This window comes from Cylas formicarius, unplaced genomic scaffold, assembly GCF_029955315.1.
Source record: "Cylas formicarius isolate icCylForm1 unplaced genomic scaffold, icCylForm1.1 PGA_scaffold_8__14_contigs__length_24414737, whole genome shotgun sequence".
NCBI lineage: Eukaryota > Metazoa > Arthropoda > Insecta > Coleoptera > Brentidae > Cylas > Cylas formicarius.
This window is the reverse complement of record NW_026844361.1, coordinates 19,787,864-19,814,009: the sequence shown is the minus strand read 5'-3', so window position 1 is coordinate 19,814,009 and position 26,146 is coordinate 19,787,864. Positions and strand designations below refer to the sequence as shown.

Here is a 26,146-nt window from a genome sequence, read left to right as displayed (position 1 = left end):
TTTTTATTTCACATGAATTACGTAGCAAAATAACGAAAACGTACCAAATTTGCTGACAAATAAATATTCGTACGCGAATGTTTATCGACCAAAAAATCAATGCTTCCCGTGCATTGATGGTAAAAGGTAGTTTGCTTAGATAAATGAGATGTCAGTTCGGGTGGTATTTTTCAAGTTTGTATAATAGTTGCTAAGAAAATGACGCGTGGTTTTGCAACAAACAAAAAAGTGCGAGAAATTATCATATCTCAGTACTGCAGAGGTAAATCAATACAAAAAAATTCAATTGACAAGGTAAGTTTACAATTCTTACTGTTTCAATATAAAAATTATTAATATTCTATGATCTACTTTTGTTAAAGGCAAAGAAAAAACCATTATCAACGTCTATTCAAAAGAAAAAACGTTTGGATTGGTCAAGAAAGCGTACGGTAAAATTTCCGCAGGGTGTTATGATTTGGGGGTGTTTGAGTGGTAAAGGGGTTGGCAACTACGAGTTCATTGATGGTACTGTAAATGCAGATAAATACCAACAAATTTTATCAAGAAGTTCGATTCCATCAATAGAACGAACTTTTGGAAATGAACATTTTATATTTCAACAAGACGGTGCGTCCTGCCATACTGCGAAAACAACAAAAAAAAGTGATTTGGGGGCCATAATATGAAAGTTTTATCGTGGCCATCAAGTAACCCCTATTTGAATATTATTGAAACTTTATGGCATTGGGTGAAAAAGACAAGGCAAAGGCAAAAGTCACCGAAATTTGGAACACTTTTTCTCCCAAATATTGCAAGACTGGTAGATTCCATACCAAAACGCATAAAAGCTGTTGGCGCGAAAGGTGATGTTACTTCTTATTAATGTTCGATTTAAAGTAAAAGATTTAAATGCGTCCGAATATTTATTTGTCAGCAAATTCGGTATGTTTTTGTTATTTTTTTATGTAATTTATGTGAAATAAGAAAATAATTCATTACGATAGCACTTTTTGGTATAAAAATAAGTGCGTGATTTCACTTTTCAATGGAAAAGGCAAAAAAAATCAATTTAAAATAAGTTTAAATATGTTTTATTATTTCGTACATCGTCCGAAGAATTAGTTCTTAGGGCTCATACTTGGGAGGTAAAAGCGGGGCAGCTTGTGCTTAAAACATTTGTCAAGAGCCGAATTACTCCCTTCTCTAACCAAAAAAACTTCAGTTTAAGCAATGTACGTTTATTTACATTATCACATTAGGAAAAGCGCTATAACTTTCATATATCTCGCAATATATACAAAAGAAACTGAAACGGAATAAGGGTTACAACATACTGTGGTTATTACAATAAATCACATTCCTTAAAAAGAAAACCGATGGTACATGGACCGTCCACCCGTTGCCTAAAGAAACCTTTACCACCGTCTCCAATGGCGATGATCAGCTAACAAAGAATAAAACAACGCGAAAAACCAACCTCCTACGGCCTTTCGGGAGCAAACGATTAAATCAATCAGAAAAATAATGATAATTTCAACCGGCGAAACTTAGGTACCGAATTGTATAACTGCCCCCTCTAACGGTATCTATATTTATTACGCTTAACCTCAAAAGTATCAACTGTACTTTACAAAAAACGGTTCACAGTTCGAGATAATTATTATTGATTAAATTATTAACCTGTACCTAAATTGTCAACAAATGGAACTTTTTTTTTTCATTACATAGTTTAGAAGATGTCTGGACACGCCGACCAATTTTGCTCCTCCTTGCACTTCCAGTACGTGCCCTTGTATACGTGCGTTATCACGTCAGAGTCACCCTCCGTCTTCTGCTCGAACCACAACGGCTTGTACGGCTCGTACGGACGGCCTGCAATCGAAAACGCCAACGTTTTAAATCACACCGACTTAATAGTTTCTTTCGCGCATACACAAAATGACGTAAATGGGAATGATTCATCTTATTTAAATCTAAAACATGGGGTCCCTCAAGGTTCTGTCCTACGGCCACTTTTCTTCATTATTTACATAATTTATTTTCTCTCATGCATTAGTCCCATCAAATGTTCACCTTTCGCTGACGATACGATAATAATATGCAGGAGCTATTCTTTAACCAGATTTGATGAACAGACTTATGGAGTTGAGCTGAAGGTTCAGTCTTGGTTTTCGTGGCACATTTTATTTGTAAATGATCATAAAACACAAACACTTTTTATTTCAACCAATGCATCTCTTACTAAGGGTGATAGCGTCACTCTCCTTGGTGTCACCTTGGACTATAATCTTGTGCTCAAATTGATGTTTTATGTAACACTCACACTCGAAAATATATTATGCAGTTACACTATGAGGAAATTCTAGCCACGCAATAAGCGCTTTTAGATTCCAAAAAAGGCAATTAGAATTCTATGAAGCGAGAATCATGTCAACCTTATTTTTCTAGTCTTGGAATAATGCCAGTACTTTCAATCTTTATATATTTTCATCTTCTGCAAGTACCTGGTTATAGTTTTTAAAAATTCAAAATTACTCTTTAAATCTAGCAAGCTAAGCTCTTCCAACAGTGTTTATTAATAATTGCTTTTATATCAATGATGAAGAAATTGATTCTCTTGTAGACAATGTGAGGTAAATCCATAAAGTATTTTCAATTACTTCATTTCTTCCACTTTTTCTTTTACTTTTTAAGTATTTTCTTAGCAAGTTGAGGGAAAACTTAAAATATTAATTTGACTCTTTTAGGTTTTTGAGCAAAATCCGTATTTATATTATATATTATTTATATTATATTTATTATTTTGTTCTGTAAGTAACCCGTCATTTTTGTTTTTACATTTTTTGTGCTTTTGAGCCATTCTGGAGGATTCATCGCTGCTTTTCCTCTTTTCTTGATATTTATGATTGTTGTATGGCTGCGTTGTGTTGCTTTTAAAGCGAGTTCAATATCATCATTATCAATTTGCGGAAAGGATTCAATTTTTGGCTTGGCTTGAAAAAAAAAAAAAAAAGGCAAAGTATTTAAAACTATTAGCAACGAAAGTTTATGAAAACGTCAATTCTAACGAATATATTTTGACAGACACACAACCAAAACCGACATTGACTATTATAAAGAAACGACAACGATTTCTTTAATTTTTTTTGTCTCTGTCAAAAGACAGACTAAAAAAAATCCAAAATAACGTCATTCCAGAACCAATCAACAATATATGTATTTTCCTTATCAAGCGGAACCCTCCTTTAACTCGTTGCCGCCTCAAAAGCAAAATATCACTCACCTTCGGCCGCCGCCCTTTCCGCGTCTGCCTCCCTTCTCCGCCTCACCGACCGTTGCTTCTCCTCGATGCGCAGCTTCTCCTTGTTCGCCTCGTCCCACCGTCCGTTCTCCATCAGACGCTGGTCGGGGCGGAGCCGCGAGTCCGTCGGCGCCACGCCCTCTTCCGGTTCGTTCAGTTGACACGCGAGGTACGTAAAGTTGTACATGCGTTCAGAGTCGTCGGGCACGGGGTTACGTTTCCACGCCAGTACCGGCGCCCCCGTCTGATACACGGGGTTGTTCGGGGTGCCGGTGTTACCCGTCACGGGCGCGATCTCCACCTCGTTGTCCCAAGTGCCGTTGATCACCCATTTGACGTTACCGTTGTCCATGACGACGCCTTTGACGCGACGCTGCGAGTCCCGCGTAAAGTACGAGTACGGTATAAATTTTAGCTGACAGTTGAGGCCCTTGGCAGCGCCCTTGCCGGTTATCTCCATGTCACCGTGCTGATCCACCCACAGTTTACCGACGATGATGTTGTGAACGGTGGTGGTCACTTTGCGCCACGAGAACCGGTGCCCGTTGCCACGAAACTCGACGCTGGCGCTGCCCAACGGGATAACCTGAAAGCCGGGAGAGAATGAACCATTTTCATTCGCTCAGCTCCACTGTGGGGAGCGTTCAGTACTAAATTCGATTTTTAAAAAGTCACTCTATTTTACTACTTTAGACTTTCGAAATATCTTCAAATAAAGTGACTAATAGCGTTTAAGTTGCTAATATGGCCCCTAATCACAATTGTGTTCACTTATTACCATTTATGTTAGCAAAATAAATTTAAAAAGTTATACAATTATTAAAACTGATCTAATTGAAGAAAACTATTTCTTTTTCCGATTGGGTTAAGCCCGACGATATTCCAATTATGCATATTTTAATAAAATTGAACGCAGAAAAACAATATGAACTACAGACCTGTGAAAAAGTATAAGCTCATACGTATTTAAGGATTTCTTGTAAAACCAATTGGATATTTCTGAAAATAGTTTAGGTACATAAATAGTACACGCAAATAAAAGTGTCATTAGTTTTTGAGTTCATTGACGTTATTTATTTTTTGCTTGTCCTGATCATATAATTTCCTTGTTTATATTCCCCAGACGTTCTCTATCGGATTTAGATCTGGATTAACTGCTGGCCATTCTAATAACTAGATACTGAAGCCTTGAAACCACTATTTTGGGGTTGCAGCTATAGGAATGGGTGCGTTGTTCTGTTGAAAAATTTTGTTTTCGCCTTCAGCCAGGGCAATGAATGGTAGAAGGTAATCATGTAATATTGCTTGATAGCTATCAGCAATCATATGTCCATCGATAAACGCCAATTCTGTTTTTAAGGAGGCACATTTACCAGCCCAGAGAGTAACTGAACCTCCTCCTTTAATTCTTCGAGACACAATTTTTCTATCAAATCTCAAGTCAAGCCATCCATCAGGACTATTAAGATTGACCTTCTTTTCATCACTAAATATGACATGTTGTCAAAAGTAATCTTTTGTTAAAACATTTTTCTTTAAACTTAAGTCCATTCAATTTATGTTGTGTTTTTAACACTGGTTTACTAAGTCATTTTTGATATTTGAAATGTTTTGATTCAGCTACCCAGTCTCATGGCATATTAAAAGGCAAAACAAAACTGGCCGGCTAAACCGATTATATTCAATGATACGTTTTGATTTTGGCTTCCAAAAATAATGATATACAAACTACGGCTTGCATTTAAACGGCCTTGCATACGATTGAGATTATAAATATTCACAGTTTAAGTCGTCCAGCTCGAGACAAATGGACGTCTCAGCGTCAAGAACAAATAAAGTAAAACAAAGTTCACACAGCAATCGCATTGATTTATGTCACTGGGATTAATGTAATGAAATATTGAAAATATAAAAATATGTTTTGTGGTAATAAAAAATATGACTATGCCGTTGTCAGCAAAAACTAAGTTGGCTGGTTTCGATAAGATTTGTAAATAGTATTACAGTAGCCTGTGGAAGTGTTTTTGAAAAATAAATGTTTATTCCGTTTGTCATAAGTTAAAATTTATACCGGCATTTTGCTTCTTGTTGATATTTTTCAAATGGGCATGTGATTGAGCTTCAGGCAACTAATTTAACAATTTCTGACGTCTTTGTTATGATTTAATATCCTCTTCACACATTACCATTTTCTTCCAAATTATTTAAATTTATAAACTAATTCCCAGAATATATTAAATTAACAGAAAGTACACAAATAAAAGTGAAAAATGCGATAATACCATAATATTATACCCTAATATACTGCAGCATATTTTGTCATACTTTGTCCTTAGGAAAACTGCAGCATTTTGTAAAATTTGTATAGTTAAACCGGTGGATATGAACAATAGGGTGGGTAAAAAAAAACGATTTTTTTTCGGATCTGACACAAAAACAACAACTATTGAACTCTTAATATTAAGTTATGCATTTTCGATTTAGTCTCATATTTAAATAATCACATCTTATCACCAATCGATCAATAAGCCAATTTTATTGATAATTTATCACTGTTTGATGATACTATTCCACTCGACATGAAAAAAAAGGTAGTCGAAGCTATAAAAATTCGAGATGGTTTTCAAAAATCATTGAATTTATTCAAAATCTTTGACCTACCATATGATTTCCTTGATGTGGGCTTCAAATGAGAGTTATAAGGAAAATGAAAAGTATTTCAATTCAAACAAATGAAAGCTGTAAATGACGCAGCTGAGCGTGGAGCAGCGTTGGTATCTGAATATAATCAGAGAATGAACGAAAAACGAAGAAAAGTCTAAACATGTGCTTGACAACTTTTGTATAAATCTAAAAAAAAAAATCTATTTTCCTATTAATACTGTATTAAGATATAAAATTTCATTTGGTGGAACAGATTTTTTTTCTATCATTGCATTCATTGATATTTCGTGAATAAAGAACTTTTTTTTTCTGAAATAGATCATAAAAAATAAATTGAAAATATCTATTAAAAACTATGAATATAAGTACCCATTGGGATTCCGATGCGTAATAGGTAAACCACAAGACAGACACCTTTTTTGTAGAGCATTAAATTTTTCAAAATTGAAAACGAAAAGTTATTTTTCTTTAAATTCTTCAATCATTGACCTCGAATATCTTTGAAATGGTTCGATTTAACGAAAAAGTATAAAATACCATTTTTGTAGAACATTCCATTTCCTATAAAAAATATTAATAAAATTGGCTTAATGATCTGTTGATGATAAGTTATGATTATTTACATATGAAACTAAATATAAAACGCAAAACTGTAATGAGGACAATCTTCCCGTTAATATTAAGAGCTCATACGTGGTAAGTATTCTCTAGAGATAACTAGTAACTAGTTTTTGTGTGTCGAATCAAAAAACCACAACCCCATATTAAAGTTGTCGAAATTAATTAAAACCGCTTATATACCTTGTACTACCATCGGGTCAATATTGCAAAATTCATAGTTTTGACTTAGTACCTGCAAGTATTTGCCCCTAAACTTGCTGGTCATTGTGAACTCCTGCCAGCAGTTCCACTCGCTGCCCTCGCAGTACTGCGCGACGATCGGCGGGTGATGGGAAACCTGCTCGCTGAAGCAACGCCAACCCAAATCGTCGATCCGGTCGCACTCGTACGTCTCACCCAGTAGCGGGTTGAACGGTTTACCGGTACGATTGGCGGTCGTCGAATAGGACGATATAGTGAAGGCAGCGACGTAAGCGAGCTGCTCGCAAGGATCGCTGCAACTAAGGTCCAATACGACGTTAAGCAGATATCGCAGATAGAGTTACGGAAGCCCAGTGTGCATTTGCTTTCTCCCCAAAAATGTACAGCACTATTATTGTATTAGCTTATTCGGAAACGGATTTTCAGTGAAATCTAAATTACTTTTTGGAGCACAAAACTAAAATTATAAAATTTAAACCTAACATCGTCCTAAATATGGTGTAATCAAACTCGACCAATTAAGATCGTGAATCTAAGGAGAGTAATAAAACCAACTGTTTCTGCTCGCAAAAATGCGAATTTGATAAAAGAGGAGCTATTACATAACGTAATATTTATACCATGAATTGCGCAGTGGGAGTTCTCGCTTCTCGCGAAGGAGTGTTCAAAAAGGAACGTCATTCATACCCACGGCTTCGATTTTGACGTTTGTCAATTCGGATAGTCATGCAACATGTCACTCAGTGATTGTATTGATTTGAAAAAGTTAACTTTTTATGTTAATGATCAAGTAATTCTTTCCCAGTTAGTGTCTTTTTTGAAGGGAAGGGAATTTTGCAGGGGAATCAATGCCAAACAATGAAAGTGGCAAAGTATCCAATAGGCCCATCTGCATATCTAATGGGGTTTTATTACTCTACACCTATAATTAATAAAAATAATTTCAAAATCATTGGCGTTTGGGCAAATATTTCGTTAATCTTTTTAATGCTAAAAGTGAGCTATTCCTTTTTTTTTTAATACCAATTATAGATTTTTTTTTGTTTAAAAAAAACTCCTTTGGAATATAACGCGAATTTCGAGACACAGTACTTTATTTTGTGCTTTAGGTTACAACGTTGAATTACTCACGACATGCAAAAATCCCTCTACCGATAAACTATTTTGGCTGGACGCGATTCTTGTCAGTCATTAAGTGAACTTTCGAGGTTTAACAATAAGCCTTTCCTTACATTGAGGTGATAGTAAACATATTCATCGAATTAGTTCATATAACATGGCTGATCCTACTCACTCGATTCTAGGAGAATAGAAGAGATTCCTTTTATATTTATGTTGAAAAATTGACACTGTAAATGATGCTGTTGTTTTAGCCGGCGCGATTTTGAAAACGACAAGAAAACGAGTGACAGTTGGAAAAACAGCATATAGCATTTTTTTATTACATTAAATTGCCACGTATTACTTTTTCCTCTACTTGCACCAGCTTTTTCAATCGCAAAATCCACGTAAAAACAAAAGGTATGCCATCCTTTTGCTTTTAATTATAACTTTTTTTCGTATGAATATTTAAGAAGTCTCTTTGGATTACTTCCACAAAAGACTACCTCATACCTCAGAATATAAATTGTCAGCAATACAAAAAAACAGAATCACACGTACTCTTCTATTTATTTTATTTCTATTTAAGAAGGTTGGCTATCATTGGTGATTCTTATTTTCGACGCGGCTGTTCCGAGCAATTATATTTATGTACTCTCTTAAGCTTTTCAGCCATGAAGTGCGTCTTCTCCCCACGCTTCTCGTGTCTTGTATTACTCCCTGTATTATAAGTTGTTGCATGTGGTACCTTTCTCCGCGCATAACGTGATCCAAGTAAGCAAGTTTTCTTGTCTTTACAGTCTTCACTATCTTTGCTGTGTTATCCATTCGCCTTAATATCTCTGTATTTGTTACTCCGTCTTCATTACAGTTTTTTTTGTCATTGTAACGATGCGAATGCGAAATATGAATTTTACTTTACTGTTACTGTTACTTTACAGCCTGTCGACAAAGAAGGGTTGTTGGGAGGGTTTATTACAGAAGAATAATTAATTTCATGTTTTGTATGGGTCAGTAGTTGGAAACATAGGTTCTTTGCGAGTAGATTGACGTGTTTTTATTAAAAAAAAAAACGTTGAATAAAATGTTTTAGCTAAACCATTTAATTATGATTTTTTTCTGTATGTTCTTAATTTTTTAGGAACTCTGCAACACCGCAGCACATACGCACCGGCCACCCCTTTATTAATTAAGAAATTAAGATATTCCGCCATTTATCTTTGTTTCCCGCCGATTTCACGACAAATTGATATTTTGTTGGAAAAAAACCTGGCCAGCTATATCAATACAGCAACTAATAACCAGGAGCAAAATTTTCTTCGGAGCACACGCGACTAATTTTGGATTCTATCGATCATTATAGTGCTGCTCGGAGGGTGATTTGGAACGATTGTCGGTTCAGTATTGACAATTTTAATATACTGAATAAACAGTGTAAATTATCTTGTTATAAATCTTAGTCAGATTTTATCTAGGCAACAGTTGCTTAATTACGTTATGGAATCAATTTGTGTGGAGCATCTGTAAATGTCCATAAAGTATGTTTCGCTCAAAAAATTAAAATAAGTGCTATTGCGCATATTACCAAATTTACATCTTGTAGGGGTTTATTTGTCCAGCATAAAATTCTCACACCGGCGGGTCTATAGATTTTTGAAATGTCATTGTATGTCTTTAACCATTTATCGTAGGTTTAGGTGTCCATATTTTTAACAACCTGTCATTGGACTATGGTCTAGACGAATTTTCTTGAGTATTATGTATTTTGAATATTCCTATACAATTTTGTAGTTGCCTTTGGGAAAATAAATATTATTATTATACAATACACTGTTCACTTACCTCGCCGCGCGGTCCAATATGTCCGCGTACTCGTAGTCCTCGGTCAGGCGCTGCAACATGGACAGCGGCTCGTTGAAGTTGACCGGCATCGGTATCTTCGACAGGTCCTTGCCGATGCAATTTTTCATGATACTCCACAAGTTCAGCGGATAGTTCGGTTTCTCCGGCACGCGGGTCCGCCTCTGCCGCCTGCTCCTGTTGCTGCTTTTGAGGTGCGCCACCGCGGTCGAAACGTTATTTTCATTACTGCCGACGTCCTTGTGCAGGTACTGCGGATGTTTCCCGCCGGTCACCACCACCACCTGAAACGCGGCTTTTTCACTACTTGCCGCAGTTCAATTTTGACACGACGAAGAAAACCTTCCGACTAATATCGCTATTCAAATTTACGTTCCAGAATTTTCGCCGCCAAGTTAATTATTATAAACGGTAAATATTTAAATACAAAATTATCCTTAGGCGAGTTTAACTAAGCGTGTTTACTTGACGCTTATTGCTTCTAAACCGATTAAAAAAAAAAAACATTGAAACCAGTGCGGAATATCTCGAGTATAACGCAATTGAACAAAAAAATATATTTTATTTTACAATTTCAGAGCCTACTTAAAATGCATTTTTTAGACCCCCGAATATGAACTATATATTTGCGGCCATCACATGACCAAAAAACAATACGGGCAAACGATAAATAGAATTTTTTCTACTCCCGTCTGTAAAATACCTAATTACCTACCGATATAGCGTGCGGGAAGCGTCACTTTACCACGTCAGTTTCGTTTACCACGGATCCGAGCCACTTCGAACATTTCCGGGATTTTACCGCACGGATTTGGTAGCAATCGGATGTTTTCGTAGATATTTCCCACGGTTTGAATTTTGACGTTTGTCAATTCTGACAGTCATGTCAGTGAATGTATTCGTGTTGTTTTGCGAAAATGTACCCAAAAACTAACGGTCGTAGAAAAAGTATAGTATGCAACACGTTCGGTAAACTTTTTTAACTAACTCGTTTATTAAACCATCGCTCCAATCGTGTCAAACAAACTCGTGAGTCAAACGCCGTTTACCGCACTTGTTGCATAATATACTATTATTATAGTCTAAAAAAACAATCCACCAAGAAAGCAATTACGTGAATTATACCATTAAGTTCGAATCAAAAGAATATATTGATTCTTATCTGTTATGTTTCGGTATAAAAAGCGTCTATTTTTATCTGCATCACAAACATAGTAAAAATGTGATTCGGTGTAATTTTTTGTTTTATTTACAATCTGACAAAGTAGAGACAGTTAAAACCACTGGACCTTACAAAACCTTCGCAAATAGTTCTCGCCACAGTCACCAAATTAACCGAACTTTAAAATTTTTCGAATGTGCCATCACAGAAATATTGTAATGTTGGTTGTGGGTGGCTTCGGGAATTCAATGATTTTTAAAGTTTCCAAGTAAATTCCCACATAAACATGCGAAACACTGGCTGTGCTGATTAGAAATAAATTTGATAATTTAGTAAGAAGCAAAATGTTTATTTGAACTAGTAGGATCCACACAGTACTTCAAAAATTGCGATCTGTAACGACAGTTGATAAAAAAAAACTGTTTCAATAGGTACACCAAGAACGAATTTTAATCGAGATCCTAACCTTAGACAGATGAGTAACACAGAAAATTTATAATCTAATCTTAACAATGAAATTTTCAAAAATAATGAAACAATGTTTACCAACATTGCAACACAGTTTGATGTTTTATTTACTTTTTTTACAAAGGAATAATAGAAATTAATAATCACAGAAGTTTCCAGGAACGTGTCAAATAACCTCGCCGTTCAATTGTCGCGATACGTACAATTTTTTTTGAAAACACGTTTCAATTTGTGTACAACGAAAACCCGCAACAATCCATATCCGTAATCCTTATCTGTCGACCGCTAATTACACCATGTAATTTTTATAACAAAACCGGGCCGTTAATGTTTTTAACGGACAAATATTTAAATAGGAAATTATCACGGCATGAGTTTAACACCAAGGTCGAATCGAGAAATAACCAAAACCCACCTGCTTGGTTTCTTGCGTTTCTTCCGCCTCGCTCGAACTATCCGAACTGTTCCGTCTCACCCCCGTGCGTGTACGAATGTCTAACGTGAAATGTTCGTCGGAGGGCTGGGGGCCGCCGCTTTCCGCTACCGCGTCGTAGAACTCGTTGTCGTCTTCCTCCTCGTTCTCGCTAACTGCAAACCACACAGAATCTCACCTCCGTCACTCCACCTTCCTTGCACTGGGTAAATTTTGTAGGTTAAGTGACAGCGGCCACTGACAACGCCGAGTGTCCAAGAACGACAAACCGGAGAGGATAGTCACACCCTCTACTGCCTTAAAAGACGTCATCTGACCCACCGAAACAAGTTTGCACGCGTTGCTTGAATTTCCAGTGAAAACACAGTCCAACTTGTCCTTACTGTTACTTTGGCGTTTAATCCCATCAATTTCGACGGATTTTATAGTGCGACAAAGCACTTCAACTGCCAACCTGGCTAATAGGAAATTATTGAATTCAAATTATAGGCCTGTAGTCAGTCCATTTAACAATTATGAGTGTGTCGAACCATGGCAACGTGTACCATACGCGAACACACAAATTTGACTGCGTACAACGCGTAAAAAATCGATTATACCAAATCTATCGGGAGGGCCGCAATACGTCACACATTCGTCATCGACCTTGTCGAATAGTAACCGTCCTCTCCGGTTTGACGTTCTTGCCGCGTGCCAATTTCGAATCCAAAGCCTACGCGATTCGCGGCCTCGGTTCTATGTTACGTACGCGCCGAATCTTACATTTGCGTCGCAGAAACTTCGGTTTGAATCGTTTCATCGCAACCGAATCCGGCGACCGGACGTACGAGACAATTATAACCGCATATCCGACGAAATAATTGCACATTCGACGCTCTCTCCACTCGTAATTTTCGACGACTGATAACTAAGTATTATCGCGGTCGACGTTCTGACCCGCTCTCTCGGAGAACGTCGCCGTGTCGCGTCGGCTTTCGCGCTTGTACGAAAAACAGTTTACGATAAAATTAATTTATTTATTGCCGTGAGAACGGGTCTCGCGTCGACCGAAACCTCAAGGTTAAACACCTACGGAACGCGGCTATTGGTAGTGATCGCCGCAGCCGCCCATGATTCGAAATTTGATATCGATTAATTTTCGACGTGGCGTCTGTGATAAGCGACGCGTAAATACGAGCGACTCTCTTGGCGGCCCGCTGTTATCGTTATCCACAAACTTAAAAAATTCGTCGCGAGGACAGCGTCCCGGCGACGGCACATGAAGTCTGCCGAGAAAGCGTTGCTTAAACGCGGCGTTGCCACGTTTCGCGATTTGTCACGAGATATTGAGATTTTCTCGCGCTCTAATTTCCAATGATTCTCGACGCTTATCGAAGTGTCATCATTTTAGGGGACACCTAACCTCTGCTATCGAAAATGTGCAGATCGCAAAAAACCATGAATACTGAACAAACAACAAAATAACAGTTACACTTCATCACACCCTTCCAATAGCAATGAGGCGGAAAGCAATTACCACACTTGTCACTGTTCTCCTTCCTCACATTCCAAATATGACCGATAACATATCAAAAGATTTGCCACTTGTCCAAAAATCTCTCAACATATTCGATCCGTCAAAGACAAAATTCCAAATAAACTCATCAGCAGTTTCCGAACACGATCACGAAACCGGACATAAAATTTTATTCGATAGAACTAAAATTCTTGCATGTAATCGATTCTTCTGCCAACGAGCTTTGAAGAAGCCAACAGGATGTTTGGCGTAACATTAGCAAGTTCGATTCAACAACAAGGCAGGGGGAATCCGTCAATAATGAAAATGTGACCCTCCATAGATAAATAGTTTTGGTTTCTAACCATTTTGCCTTTATTTAACAACAGTGTGAGTATACTATCTATCTTCTAGAAGTATTAACTCTGTAATCACAGAAAATCTCTTATAATCTTGATGATGTCAAAAAATGGTCTTAAGCGTGTATTCGACGAACCAAGATTTATAAAAAAAAAAAACAAATCGCTACTTAGACAAATTTATCGACTCAGAATAAATAAAATTGAAAAATATCCGTTCAAAACATGTATTTTCCAAGCAACTCGAGCGCTAGAGTCGTATCGTGTTGAAATATCATCTTCAAATTGTCAACAACGGCCATTTTTATGGTCCGTGAAACTAATTAAAACGCTTCTAATGCGAAACGTAAACCGCCGAAACAAAAAAAATCACTTCTCGGTCATAAAATATACCCGTTCCCAACTCCGACGGTTAGGTTTGGTTTAAGTCAAGGATTTTGCACAAATTCCGATGGAAAAATTTGACTTAGTCGACAGCAATGCAAATGCAAAACTGGCAAAATTAAAAGCACTTCCTACCAAGTATCCATAAATCGCGTTAATTGTTTGTTGCAAACAACGAATAAAATGTTTTACTGTTTAATATTTCTCGACATCCATCACCAAAGTAATTTTGTTTTGTGACGGTATTTCAAACCCGCAAGCTTTTAGTTTAAAGTTGAACACAGTATGATGTCTCGTTGAATTGTAAACTACCTACCTGTGGGTCTGTGCGTGTGCGCGTTGGCCGCTTTTTCCAACTTCGAATGCTGCTCGGCCAACGTTTCCACCATTTCCTGCAGCCTCTGCCGCTGCTCGCGCTCGTGCTGAAGCAACTTGACCAGCTTGTGGCCGTGTTCCTGCGCCGTTTTCTGATACTCCGCGCAGGCCTGCAACAACGCCACTTTGTTTTGAGAGTTTGCGAGGCAAAGCCGAAAAGTGTAGAAAATAAAAAGAAATTAAAACTTGGACGGGTGCAGCGGACGCAATAACCTAAAATTATTTTCATGTACGCAGGATGTAAAATCTTTTTCTTATGCGATGTGGTTTTTGATGCAGAATTATGTTAGAACATGATAAAATGTTAGTTTTGATAAATTGGATGCCCATTTTTTTGTTTCTTGCTGTTCCTAACATCAAATGCAATGACTTTTATTATAAGCTAGCCATATGCTTATATGATATGGCTATATTACTGCCTAAATCAAATTGCTAAGTTTTTTTGCGTTTTTTCTTTAACGGGTACAATTTACCCTGGGAGGGGCAATTTTCAGTCTTTTGTTTTTGCTTAGAATCGACACACACAGTCAGGTAAATGGTTCTCGAGATGTTTTTTTTCTGGAACCCAAAAAAATAATCAAAAATATATAATTTGCGAAGTTTTTGCGGTCCAGTGCCAAATTTTAAGTTGATAGCTACAAATTTCGGGAATATTTTCATTACTCTAATATATCTTACCATATGATGTGCAAAAACTTAATAAACAAAGTTTTAGCCCGCGACACGTTGGCCAATAGCGGAATGAAAGAATCCTTTTTTAATTATCATTTTTTCGCCCATAACCGACACATCATGTACATTTTTTACAACAGGTATAAAAAAATTTATGGCCCGGAATTTCGTTCAAGATTTTTTTTCCTTCAGGCAAACGGTTCAAGTGCTACGACGTTTTTTTTCAACTCCTAAAAAAGCGATTTTTCAATTTTTTTAAAATACTTTCGTTTCATCAATTTTTCGAAAGTAATAACCACAATTGTATAGTTTCATATAATTTTTTGGTTAAATCAACCGAATATAACAGTTTGGCAACGATGCGCAGCGGCGTGTCAACTGGCGATAAGATTTAAAATGACCGAAACTAATCAAAAGTGTCGCAACGGCAACTAGTGGTTTAATCGTACTTACGTTGATCATGGAGTTGGCGGCAATCCTGAACAGCGCCGCCTTCTCTGACAGTTCTTTGTATCTGGGGAGTTGGGCGGTTTCCCCGTCCGGGGGCTGCTCGATATCCGCGAGCGGCGTTGCCAGATTACTCCAGCTTTTGCCGAGCCGCTCGCCGCATTTCTCCATGGCGCTCAGCTGCGCCGCCATTTTGCCGACGATTGCGGCCTCCTCAGACGGTCCCAGTTCCTCGACCTCGGCCTCCTCGTCCTCCGATTCCGCGATCGCGCTACGAAAGATTAAAACTTCCTTCTAGGTGGGCGCCTCAAAGGTCCAACTCAAACGTGTTTTTTGCTTTAAAAAGACTCAAGGCAAGCAAAGCGACAGTTTAGGTTAGGTTCTCACGCGCCTGTCAAAATAATTCCGCGACGACTAAAAACCCGATTTACAATGAGAAATCTTCGAATTTTACGAAGCAAACAGAGAACGTGCCTTGTCTTCAGTCAAATTCGGAAGTACCCCACCGAAGGCGTTTAAAATCCGTGCTTCATTTTGAATATCACTCTTTGCTTTTTCACAAACACAATACTAATCGCAGATCAGTGAAATTAATTGAAATTGATTATTTCTCAATTTTTCAATCGGTTTAAACTTTCCGAGGCGAATTACTATGTTAACGGGTACTTTGTGAAATCATTTCAATCGTGAATTTTTATTCGAACTAAGTGCTCGAGATATATTTTACTATTTTTGACAGTGAACACCTTCTGTAGGATACGAACCAATAATTTCATTCGGGTGTTAATTAATAAACATTTGTTAACAACATTTCATTCAGAATTGTGATTTTTGGCAGAAACCCTGCATTGTTGTTAGGGAAAAATGAAGTAGTTTCAGAATATAATAACATCTTGATTTTAACAAATGGAAAGCCCATTTTTTTATTTCTTGCTGTTCTTAACATCAAATGCATCCTTTTATTTCTATTTGCATTTTTGTCTGTGTTAGATATACGCATGTTTGTTTGAATAAGCGAAAACCTCGACGAAAAATGTGAATAAAAAAATTGTTGCTCTCGATATGGCTATATTACTACCTAAATCAAACTGCTCCCTTTTTAACGCTTTTTCTTTTACGGCATCAAATTATGCTCGAGAGGCAATTTTCAGTTTTTCGTTTTTGGTTTGAATCAACACACCCCGGACACAATCAGGTAAATCATGTTCGAGAGATTTTGGATTCTGGAACCCAAAATAACCCAAAAAAATAAATAAATAAATTTAAAAAATATATAATTCGCGAAATCCAATTGGAACATAGTAGGTAGACTTCCGGCCAGTGCCAAATTTTAACGTGATAATTGCAAATTTTGGGCACATTTTCTTTACTTTAATATAGTGACTATATTTTGGCATATGATGTGCGAAAACCTTATAAAAAAAGTTTGTTGAATTGGCGGAAATGTTTTTCTTTTCCGTTGTTAGGGGATAAAAATTTTAAAATCTCCCTGGCGAGAAAAATTTTTCCTTGAAAAAAAAGTTACAAAAAATTTAGCTATTTTGCTGTAAGCTGACGACTTACATCGCTTTGGCCTTGGCCAACTCTAGCGCGTTGAGCCACGCTTGGCGTTCTTTTTCCGAATTGGCCTTGATGTGGAACGTCTGGGTGCCCCCGTTTGAGATGACGAACGTGCAGGAGTCGACCGAGTGAATGACCGCGCCGTACAGCGAGATGCTACCCCTGCAGGTGTGCGCCATTTCCGCCTGGTTCCTGCAAAACGAAATCGAACCGGTCAAGTGGCAGGCAATTTTTTTGGTCGTTCGTTTTCACATCTTACCATGACCAACCAAATGACAGAAAATAACTTTAAAAAAATGAAAGAGGGGACCGCATCAGTTGCCATCTAACCGAGTGAACATAACTTTGTGATCTAGGACGAAAAGTGCATCTTTCTGCGTTTAATGAAAAAGTGGCCTGCAAACCATTACAAAAACCGCATCATTCTATTTTTCAAGATTTTTTTTTATATCTCTTTGTTTTTCCTAACTCAGTACAGTAATGTAACAAAATCTTTGAACAGCGCTTAATGGCACGAAAGTACTTCAAATTGTTTATCACAGCGATGGAGAGATTCGCTTAATTATAACGATACCAAAATATATTTTAATTTGCTTGAAAAACAGCCCTAAAGTTTTTTAATATTTCTCGACTTTCCTGGAACCTCTATGTATGTGTTTGTTCCTGACTAGAAGAAAAGGGTTAAGTCCGATATTTGAGTGTGTACATATTTTATAAATATTACTTAGAGACACTATTTACAAAACTTCTGGATTACTCTTGCGTCAGTTGTTGGGTCGAACTTGCTAACATTTCGCCAATCATCCCGTTGGCTTCTTCACTTCTCTATACACCCTAACATACGTCTTACCATTGAATTAGAAACTAATAATAACCTAACATTGGGTCATTGTATTTAAAGAAAACCTACGCATACAGACCCATACCTTAGTGCATTATCACATCACTATCAATTGTTTACAGTGCCGTAAAACTACCTCAGCCCGAGTCACTGTACCAATAATTTCCCCATTAAAGATATTAAGAGTTCCATCACAAAATACACTTCACCATAACCTTCCAATAGCAATGAGTCTGAGATGCCAAGAGTTTACAACATTCCATGCATATGCGACAAAGAATACATTGGAGAGACCGGATAAAAAATATCAACTAGACTCAAAAACTCAGCAGTTGTCGAACAGAATCACGAGTCCGGACCTAAAATTTTATTCGATAAAAGTAAAATTCTTGCATGCAATCAATTTTTCTACCAACGAAAATTACGAGAATCTATAGCAATCTATAAGCAACCCGGCAATCTTAACCGCGACTCAGGTGTTTACCTGCCACCAATATGGGATTTAGTCATCCGAGACAAGGAAGAATCCAGAAGTTTTGTAAATAGTATAACAGTAGCCTGTGGAAGTTTCTTTGAAAAATTGAAATTGAAAATTATGTATATCGTTAGCAGTCATAATAATTACCTTGGATTTTTGTGTTTTATTTAATATTTTGTAAATTAATTGATCTTCTTCAAACTCCAATATAATACTAAACCTAGAAATATAAGTTCGTCATACAGTCTGTCCGTGTTCTTTAATTTAACATATTTATAATAATTATTAACAAGATTGCTTTCGAATAATCCTCGCTGGGTGGGGCAAGTTTGTGGCGCGTAGCGCGAAGCAACTTTTTATTTATCGTGCTCCTGCGGACCACTACGGAGGAACTTTCTCAAAATAGATGTAATTTTATTGTGCATACACCCTGTATAAAGAGTCTTTCAAGCCTCGCCGAACTTCAAAGTTTCAGCAAACTTTGTTAAATATTCAAATGTGTACACATAATAGTGTTGTCGAATGATATTCTTTCAAATATAATTGACGAAACCTAAAACTCTCTCTCGACACAGTTTACGATACTGTTCAAATCAAATTAACGGATTTTTAGCAGCCTTTCATTTATCCCCAGTAATTTACCAGTAAAAACGGAAATTTTTAGGATATTGTTGATATTTTTGCCCATAAACGCCACACCCTGCATTTGACTCAAACAATGTTCGAAATAGGGGTTGGTTATAGCCCTGGATCTTCCACGTTTCCTGGTATTTGATTTTCTTCAATGGAGTAAGTGGTTTTCAAGAAAATACTGGTTTTCTGAAATCATGCGGTACTTGGTAATAGTAAATGACGTCATCGCGTCTAGGTTGGGGGCGAGAATCAGCGATTTTCATATGGATTTGTTCAAATATGTCGAACAGCGTATGTGATAGACGAAAACAATATGTGAAAACCTTAAATACAAAAGTTTTAGCTGTCCATACGGGCTATATAGATATGTGAAAGAAACTGACAACGGAATCACAGTCTTCTAGTCAATTATCAATATAAAGGGAGCTCAATTTTCAGTTTTTTGCAAATTACCGACGCACCCTGTACATTTTTAAAAAATCATCAAGAATAAGATCGCAAGTGCGGTTTTTAAATTTTTAAAAATACTTCCCGACCCCCCCCCCCCCCCCCCGTTTCAATAGGCTTCGTTGCGAAGCTAAGCACTATATATCTGTCAAATTTCAAGTGGATGGCTTCGAATTTCGGATACTTGTCGTGTTTCATAGCAATGTCCAAAAAACAGTCGAAAATCTAAAAAAAAGGATGGACGCGTTGCTTTGATCAGACTCATTTTTTACTGGTTTGTGTAGCTCGTGCACGGCTTAAAAGGAGCCAAATTTGAAGCCCATGTTGCAAACCGTTCAAAAGATATGGCCAATTAATGCCAGGTCTACAGAGAAACGGAGAACGGAGAACAAAAAAAAAAGTATTTTTTTCCGACGCTGATCATTTCTGAATCAATGGCGGTCCGGTAGGACCTACCGTTGCCGAGATATAAGTTTCGTTGCCAAACGCGTATACTTTCGATTTTCGAAAGTAACAAGTTGAAAATTGTATTTGAAGCACTTGAGCAGCGTTAAAATCAGTTTTATCCATGCTCTAAGCGAAGTACCCCGCAAAAGGGTTGCACATTATACAACAATTGGGCTGTCCTGCCACAATGCAGTAAATATACATGAATCTGCCGCGATAGTTTAAATATGACGATTTGTTTTTTGCTTAATAGCCAGCAATTTAGAACAAACGTTTACAGAACGTTTAGTCCTATAATAAATAACACTCGCAATAGCAGGCAGGCTATTCGGGTAACATGCGTAGCGTGATAATACCCCAAGGTTAAGGGTGTCTCTCGTTAGACAAATTACCGGAATCAATTGACAAAACCTCTAAAATATTCAATGCCTGTGGTAATAATAACAGGGCGGTGTTCGTATTGACCCTACGGTTGATTAATAATTAATAACGCACGAAAAAATGGGTTCGATGGCCATCTCACCGAATTCGATCCTTGTTTGTGCATAAAAAAAGCACCGAGGTCTTTCTCTCGCAACGTATAAAGTTCTGAGATTCTCTTATCACAGATTATGAACGAAAGTTGTGATTAAGAGTTACACAAATACACAAAAACATGAGCTTAAATTTGCAACGGATTATCAGCAGATACAACGCAATCGACTAGTCAAGAGGCTGACTAATGTGCAGGCAACCAACCTTACAATCACGTGTTTAATTTGTTCCGAAGTTATTGTTTATTCAAGATTTCCATTATGGTCGTGTACGTTTTACAACAGAACTCCAACATCAAGGGTACAATTTCGACCTTCCTGCCGTAGGAAATTACAAAACAATCGATAACAAACGTGCATTTTCGATAACCAAGCCGAAAATGCCACTCTTTTTCCCAACGTCCGCTGCTATTATCACAATTACGTCGTCGCGGAAGTAGAGTTTTGTGTAATTTTCCATGAAATAGCAATAATTTTGTATCCGGGTCGAGCGAAGAAAAAAATTTAGCCGCCGAGTACAATAAATCAAACGTAATCATTCAAGTAGGCATCGTTAATAATTATGGAAAATTCAATTACTGCCCGTCGAAATTAATGCGGGCACACATAGACCTATCAATTGCCTTGTAAGTTCAAACGGCAATTGCGTGTGATCTACGGGATTGTCGCGTTCGACAGTCGCAATTAATGAGGGTAAATTATCGGTAATGTTCCTATATGGTCGCGTTCTCTTTTTTAAATTTACAATGTTACCTGCACATGACGTAACCGCGATTTGTGCAAAGCCAAATCGGTTAGTTTGCCTGAGAAAAACTACTATTAACCTACATATTGGTTTTAAAATGACAATAATGAAATCGAAACTACAAGGTTAGAAGCAAAAAAATCAATAATTAAATAAATAATGTACAAATGATAACGGCATCCACACTTAAATATTTTTACTCCAACACGCAAACAGACATATACACACATTCGGCATCTTTCCGCTTCCGTTTAGGGTATTCAATTGGGGGCCCCCTATACTTACCTCTTGCGAAAAAATCTGAAATTAAAAAAAATAAACCACTCATTAGAAGAATTATTAGTATGTCCGGCCTTCGTTTACTGACAAACAAAGCTTACAACCTGGACCTAAAAAGCACGACTCCACATTGCGGTTACGGATGTGAAAGGAGCAAACCAAAAATGGGTAAATGTTAATTCTGGGCACTAAAAGTATTTAACACCACGAAAAATTAAAATTTAATTACAAACCTTACATTATTTATATTTAAATAGAGGAAAACTAAGGGCCTTAATGCGGGTGATGATGAATTAACCTCACAAACTAACCATATGTTTGTTAGGGCACAGAATAATCAGTTTACGGTAATGACAACCCGTGACTTATGACAGCTAGAGCTTAATTTGTTGCAAAAATGTTATCATATTTCAATCCAAACTATAAAAATTGTAAGAATAATTAAATTGACCAATTGACCAATCAGCCCTAGCAAATGGAATTTAATATAATCTAATAATAACAACCTAAAAATATTTTTTCTTTCTTTGGTTTTGCAAGAAAAGTACTACCGTAAACTCTTTACACTGGGACGAGATGACACAAAGACACGCTCAGACCACAGACATATAAGGACGCTGCGGCCCGTTACCGTTACAGGGTTAGGACACATGATCAATGTTAAAGCGTTTAATACATCCCGCCGCAGACAAAGCACCACTGTTGTGCAGGGCCTTTTTTTCCCATGATAGGTTCTTTTTTTTATTTTGTTCTTAATTTTTGCTTACTCACCCCTGTCTGAATCTTCTGCGCCTACGTATCGATAGGGTGGGAACACCTCCGTTGTTTTCGGCCCTGCACAACAACATTAAAATAAAAATTCTAATAAGAGATAAGTTCGGTTCAATTCTTTTCACTAAAGCTAAAGGTGGCCTCAATTAAGCCAAAAAGACGGTGGTATTTTTTTTAGCTCAATGACTCGAAGGTTCAATAACATTTACAAAACTGCAAAGAAGCACTTAACGGATAATATAAAAATTTCTTTTAAATACCCACCTGTACGACGTCGGAAGCCGATTGCCAAATATCCATTCTCACTACCATACGTTACCATACTTTAACAATACGCCATTTGACGAAAAAAATTATACAATGTTTATTATAATCTTGAGACAGTGACTTACGTTAATATTAACAATCTAAGTAACCGCAAATACCCTGAGATAATTTCCAGAAACCTGACCAAACAGCCTATTAATATTAATTTAATTTGATAGATGTATGTTGGGAAAAAAAGTGGCTTTACATTGCTGGACATCGAGCCTGCTAATTGATTTTATAATAAATAATTATGTAATAACCAGCACAATAACTGCTTAAATTAATTCTGTAATAACGCAGAGGGAAAAAATAAAAAGTATACTACTTTCATTATATTATTCTATGAACCATGTTAAATTGACTTTATATTTATATTTGAACTGGCCAAAACAATTAGGTACATTTATGCAATTTTTCTTAATTCCTAAGTTAAAAGTTACCGTAAGAATGAATATTCAATAAAACAAGCTGGCGATTCATTTACTAAAACAGAAACCAAGTACGCGTTAAAAGATTCTAGTGCTAGTTTTTAAATTGGCAAACCAGTTTGCCTATATTAATAAATTCTCTGGCAAAAATAAAATAAATTTATATGGGCGCCAAAACGTTGTTTTCTTTTAAATGTTAACGATTTATTTAATTTTTTGAAGGCAACCAAATCAAACAATAGCCTATTCTTGCGGAGAAAAGTAAATGTGCGAAGGTCGCTAGGTATTTATTTACTCTGGTATTATTGTTCATTGTTGATAGCACAATAAATTTATTAATGGCTACTTAATAACATTTAATTGTGGTAATTATTAACACAAGCACTTAAATAGTCAAAAAGAAACGGAATTAATATAATCATGCAAAAAACATTGACAAAGTCGTGTACGGTCATTGAATGTTTTATAATGGCTGATAATGAAAGACATTGAGCCCGAATCAATGACAATATAAAATATTAATTTTGTTGAAATTTGAGTTTGCATTAAAGTATTAAAATGACAAGAATGCAAGGATGTTAGTGGAACAATTTGAAAGTTAAATTTATTACAAAGTAGCGTGTTGAAAATAACTGAAATATTAAAAATTTTGGGTCTGCGTAGTACTTTTTTCAATGCCCATATATTTGGATTCCCTATGAGCAAAACAAGTTTATTTCAGGATTCAATTCCTATCAGTTCCGGGTAAACTACGTTTTGTAAATATTCAGACAAATTAACGACGCATCATATTTTAAAACCTCTTAATATTACATTCAAAACAAAAACTGCTTACAAAACGCGACAATATGCTAATTAACCGATTTGTTAAAATCGAAACCAACCTGTAGTAGGACAAATGTCCATTCTGAAGCACGAACCACCTTCTTTGATAACCTTTCAAATAATTAGTCCACTTGAAGAGCCACCCTTTCTTCGTCGGTTCGTTTTGCTGGGAAGAGTTTGTTTTTGCTGTTACACCGTCACCCATTTTTACGACGTGCAAGACGCGGTTTTTTGTTTCGAAGTTCCACACGAAACTACCTTACACATCCTCCATATTGAACGAGTGACGTAATGTTCTGCGACAAACGTCAGATTGACGGTCCTTGACGTTGTGAGGCGTCCTGTGGCGCCATCTTTTTTATTATCGGTCACATTTTATATCATAACTTGCTTGGTAGGTAACAGATGTCGGAATGGTACAATTAAGGTACAATTAATTAATTACATGAATTATAAAATGATTAAACTGGTATTTTTACTTATTTGAAAATTCTTTCAAGGTTCATTATAAAAATAGTTAGCTCCATTTTTCTTTCGGCAAAGAGAACTAACAATGGTCAACAGTAAAAAAAAAATATTTTTTATATTTATTATATAAAAACCATTGCAACCCAAACATAAAGTTCATAGGTGAACAAACATAACTTTTACTAGCATATTTAACAACATCCTCAACAGACATTTCAACTAATTCTATATTCTCCCCTTCAACACCCCCGCCGCCATGAACTCTCATGTCTTCTGTTACTTCACAGTAATAAAATGTGCTTCTAGCACCTGTGGTATCAGATAAATTGCAAATATTAGCAATTCTCTCGAGCTTATCCACAGGGACTTCATATCCGCATTCTTCCAAAATTTCTTCCTGTGCTACCTTATCTGTTTGAATATCCTTATCTTCAAGCCCAGCACAAAATTCCAGGGTAATTCCCAGTCCTACAGGGTATTTCATGGTATCAAATTGCGAGTGTCTTTCCGTTTCAGGAATGTTCTGCATATAAACGGGTGCACGAAACTGTTTCACAAGGACTAAGGCGTCTTTGCTGACGTTATATAGAATGATAACAACTCCATTCCTTTCTGCGAATACGTCCCCTTGCCTGTCTTTACCGTTATGCTTGTAGTGAAGTGACAATGGTGTCGTATAAATACTTGGTATATAATCGGTTAAATAAACATCGGATATATCATCCATAGTCAATAGATAATTGCCCTGTAAATTCTTTTTAAAGCAAACACTGAAACATCATTAAATTTGCAGAGGTTAGATACACAGAATACAGAAACATCCTGCAGAGTATAAAATAGACAATAAAAACGTAGAAAATTAGCAGAGGATCAAGCACTTGGGAAATTGCAATCACAAATTTATTCCACATTTAAAAGAAAGTATTATTCAAAGTTAAAAGAATGCACCAAATTTTAGAGTGTAGTTAGTTAATTTTGCATTATTGTACAATACACATTGTAGATATTCAAGCCAATTAAAAATTTAAACAGTTGTTTTTATTTACACATATTTACATAAAAAAAATTACTTCATTTTTATAGCTCATTATTGGAGTTCTTTTCAACCTAACCAAAACTAATCCGCACCATATATCACCCAGAATGAGAGGATTATCTTCCTAGGTGGTCCTCAATCTTAAAATGATGGAGTAGGAGTCGCTGCAGCATTGCTTTTAGTTTCCTTTTTCGGCAAGTGGAAAACTAATTTGGTCCATTAAGTCGTCAATTTTGGCTTGCAGCACGTCTAAAATATCTGCTGAAACGAATAGGTGGTACTCGTCTAAATCTTGAATTATAAATTTTCTTCCAAGCTTCATAGTTTCATCCAAATGGAGCAGAAATTGTTTCATCGCTTGGTCGCTACAAATAAGGAGGAAGCGGTTATTAATTTCGTAGATATTGGTTTAGCTGTTTACCTACCATTTAACCAAAACTCCTTTCATAACATTTACCATTTTGATTATGTAGTTGCGAAAACTTTATTTGATCTTATTGACAAACACAAGATTACCTCTTCGTTTCTATGGGACCGGTGGCTCCGAAGCTAGTTAAACCACAGAAACATTTTTATTTTTAGAAAAATGCTTATTTCGATATTTACAAAAAATTGGAATTCAATTACGAACTAAATTTTTAATTTTGGATTTATGAATGAACGATGGAAAATTATTTGTGCTATACGTAGCAACAACAAGCAAAAAATTGGTCATAAAAGGAAACGTGTATTGTTTGTTCTTATTTTGTGATAAACAAAACTTGTGGTTTTACCGTTACTTACATTCCCTTAAGTTCGTGTCATTAACTAGCAAACATAAA

General features: G+C 36.5%; 3 protein-coding genes across 6 annotated transcripts; all 3 read right to left on the bottom strand.

The window, feature by feature from the left end:
- Nucleotides 1–1,204: 1,204 nt before the first annotated feature.
- LOC132706050 (oxysterol-binding protein 1) lies at nucleotides 1,205–24,131 on the bottom strand. 3 transcript variants are annotated; one of them, XM_060677119.1, is made up of 11 exons: nucleotides 23,881–24,131; nucleotides 22,260–22,322; nucleotides 21,495–21,509; nucleotides 17,089–17,277; nucleotides 15,532–15,796; nucleotides 14,348–14,516; nucleotides 11,776–11,948; nucleotides 9,713–10,014; nucleotides 6,801–7,068; nucleotides 3,266–3,869; nucleotides 1,205–1,854 (listed from the first exon to the last, which is right to left on the bottom strand). In XM_060677119.1, exons 1-11 carry the CDS (start codon nucleotides 24,024–24,026, stop codon nucleotides 1,712–1,714), a joined length of 2,337 nt encoding a protein of 778 aa, XP_060533102.1. In that variant the 5' UTR covers nucleotides 24,027–24,131; the 3' UTR covers nucleotides 1,205–1,711. The 3 variants fall into 3 exon arrangements, with proteins under 3 accessions (XP_060533102.1, XP_060533104.1, XP_060533105.1); XM_060677121.1 differs by lacking the exon at nucleotides 21,495–21,509; XM_060677122.1 differs by lacking the exons at nucleotides 21,495–21,509; nucleotides 22,260–22,322.
- Nucleotides 24,132–24,353: 222 nt separating this feature from the next.
- Nucleotides 24,354–25,182, bottom strand: LOC132706204 (uridine diphosphate glucose pyrophosphatase NUDT14-like). The gene has a single exon (XM_060677393.1). It carries the CDS (start codon nucleotides 25,014–25,016, stop codon nucleotides 24,369–24,371), a length of 648 nt encoding a protein of 215 aa, XP_060533376.1. The 5' UTR covers nucleotides 25,017–25,182; the 3' UTR covers nucleotides 24,354–24,368.
- Nucleotides 25,183–25,359: 177 nt separating this feature from the next.
- Nucleotides 25,360–26,134, bottom strand: LOC132706205 (general transcription factor IIH subunit 5). Of its 2 annotated transcripts, XM_060677395.1 has the most exons (3): nucleotides 26,109–26,134; nucleotides 25,751–25,874; nucleotides 25,360–25,690 (listed from the first exon to the last, which is right to left on the bottom strand). In XM_060677395.1, exons 2-3 carry the CDS (start codon nucleotides 25,783–25,785, stop codon nucleotides 25,504–25,506), a joined length of 222 nt encoding a protein of 73 aa, XP_060533378.1. In that variant the 5' UTR covers nucleotides 25,786–25,874; nucleotides 26,109–26,134; the 3' UTR covers nucleotides 25,360–25,503. The 2 variants fall into 2 exon arrangements, with proteins under 2 accessions (XP_060533378.1, XP_060533379.1); XM_060677396.1 differs by having other exon boundaries at nucleotides 25,751–26,111.
- Nucleotides 26,135–26,146: the final 12 nt, after the last annotated feature.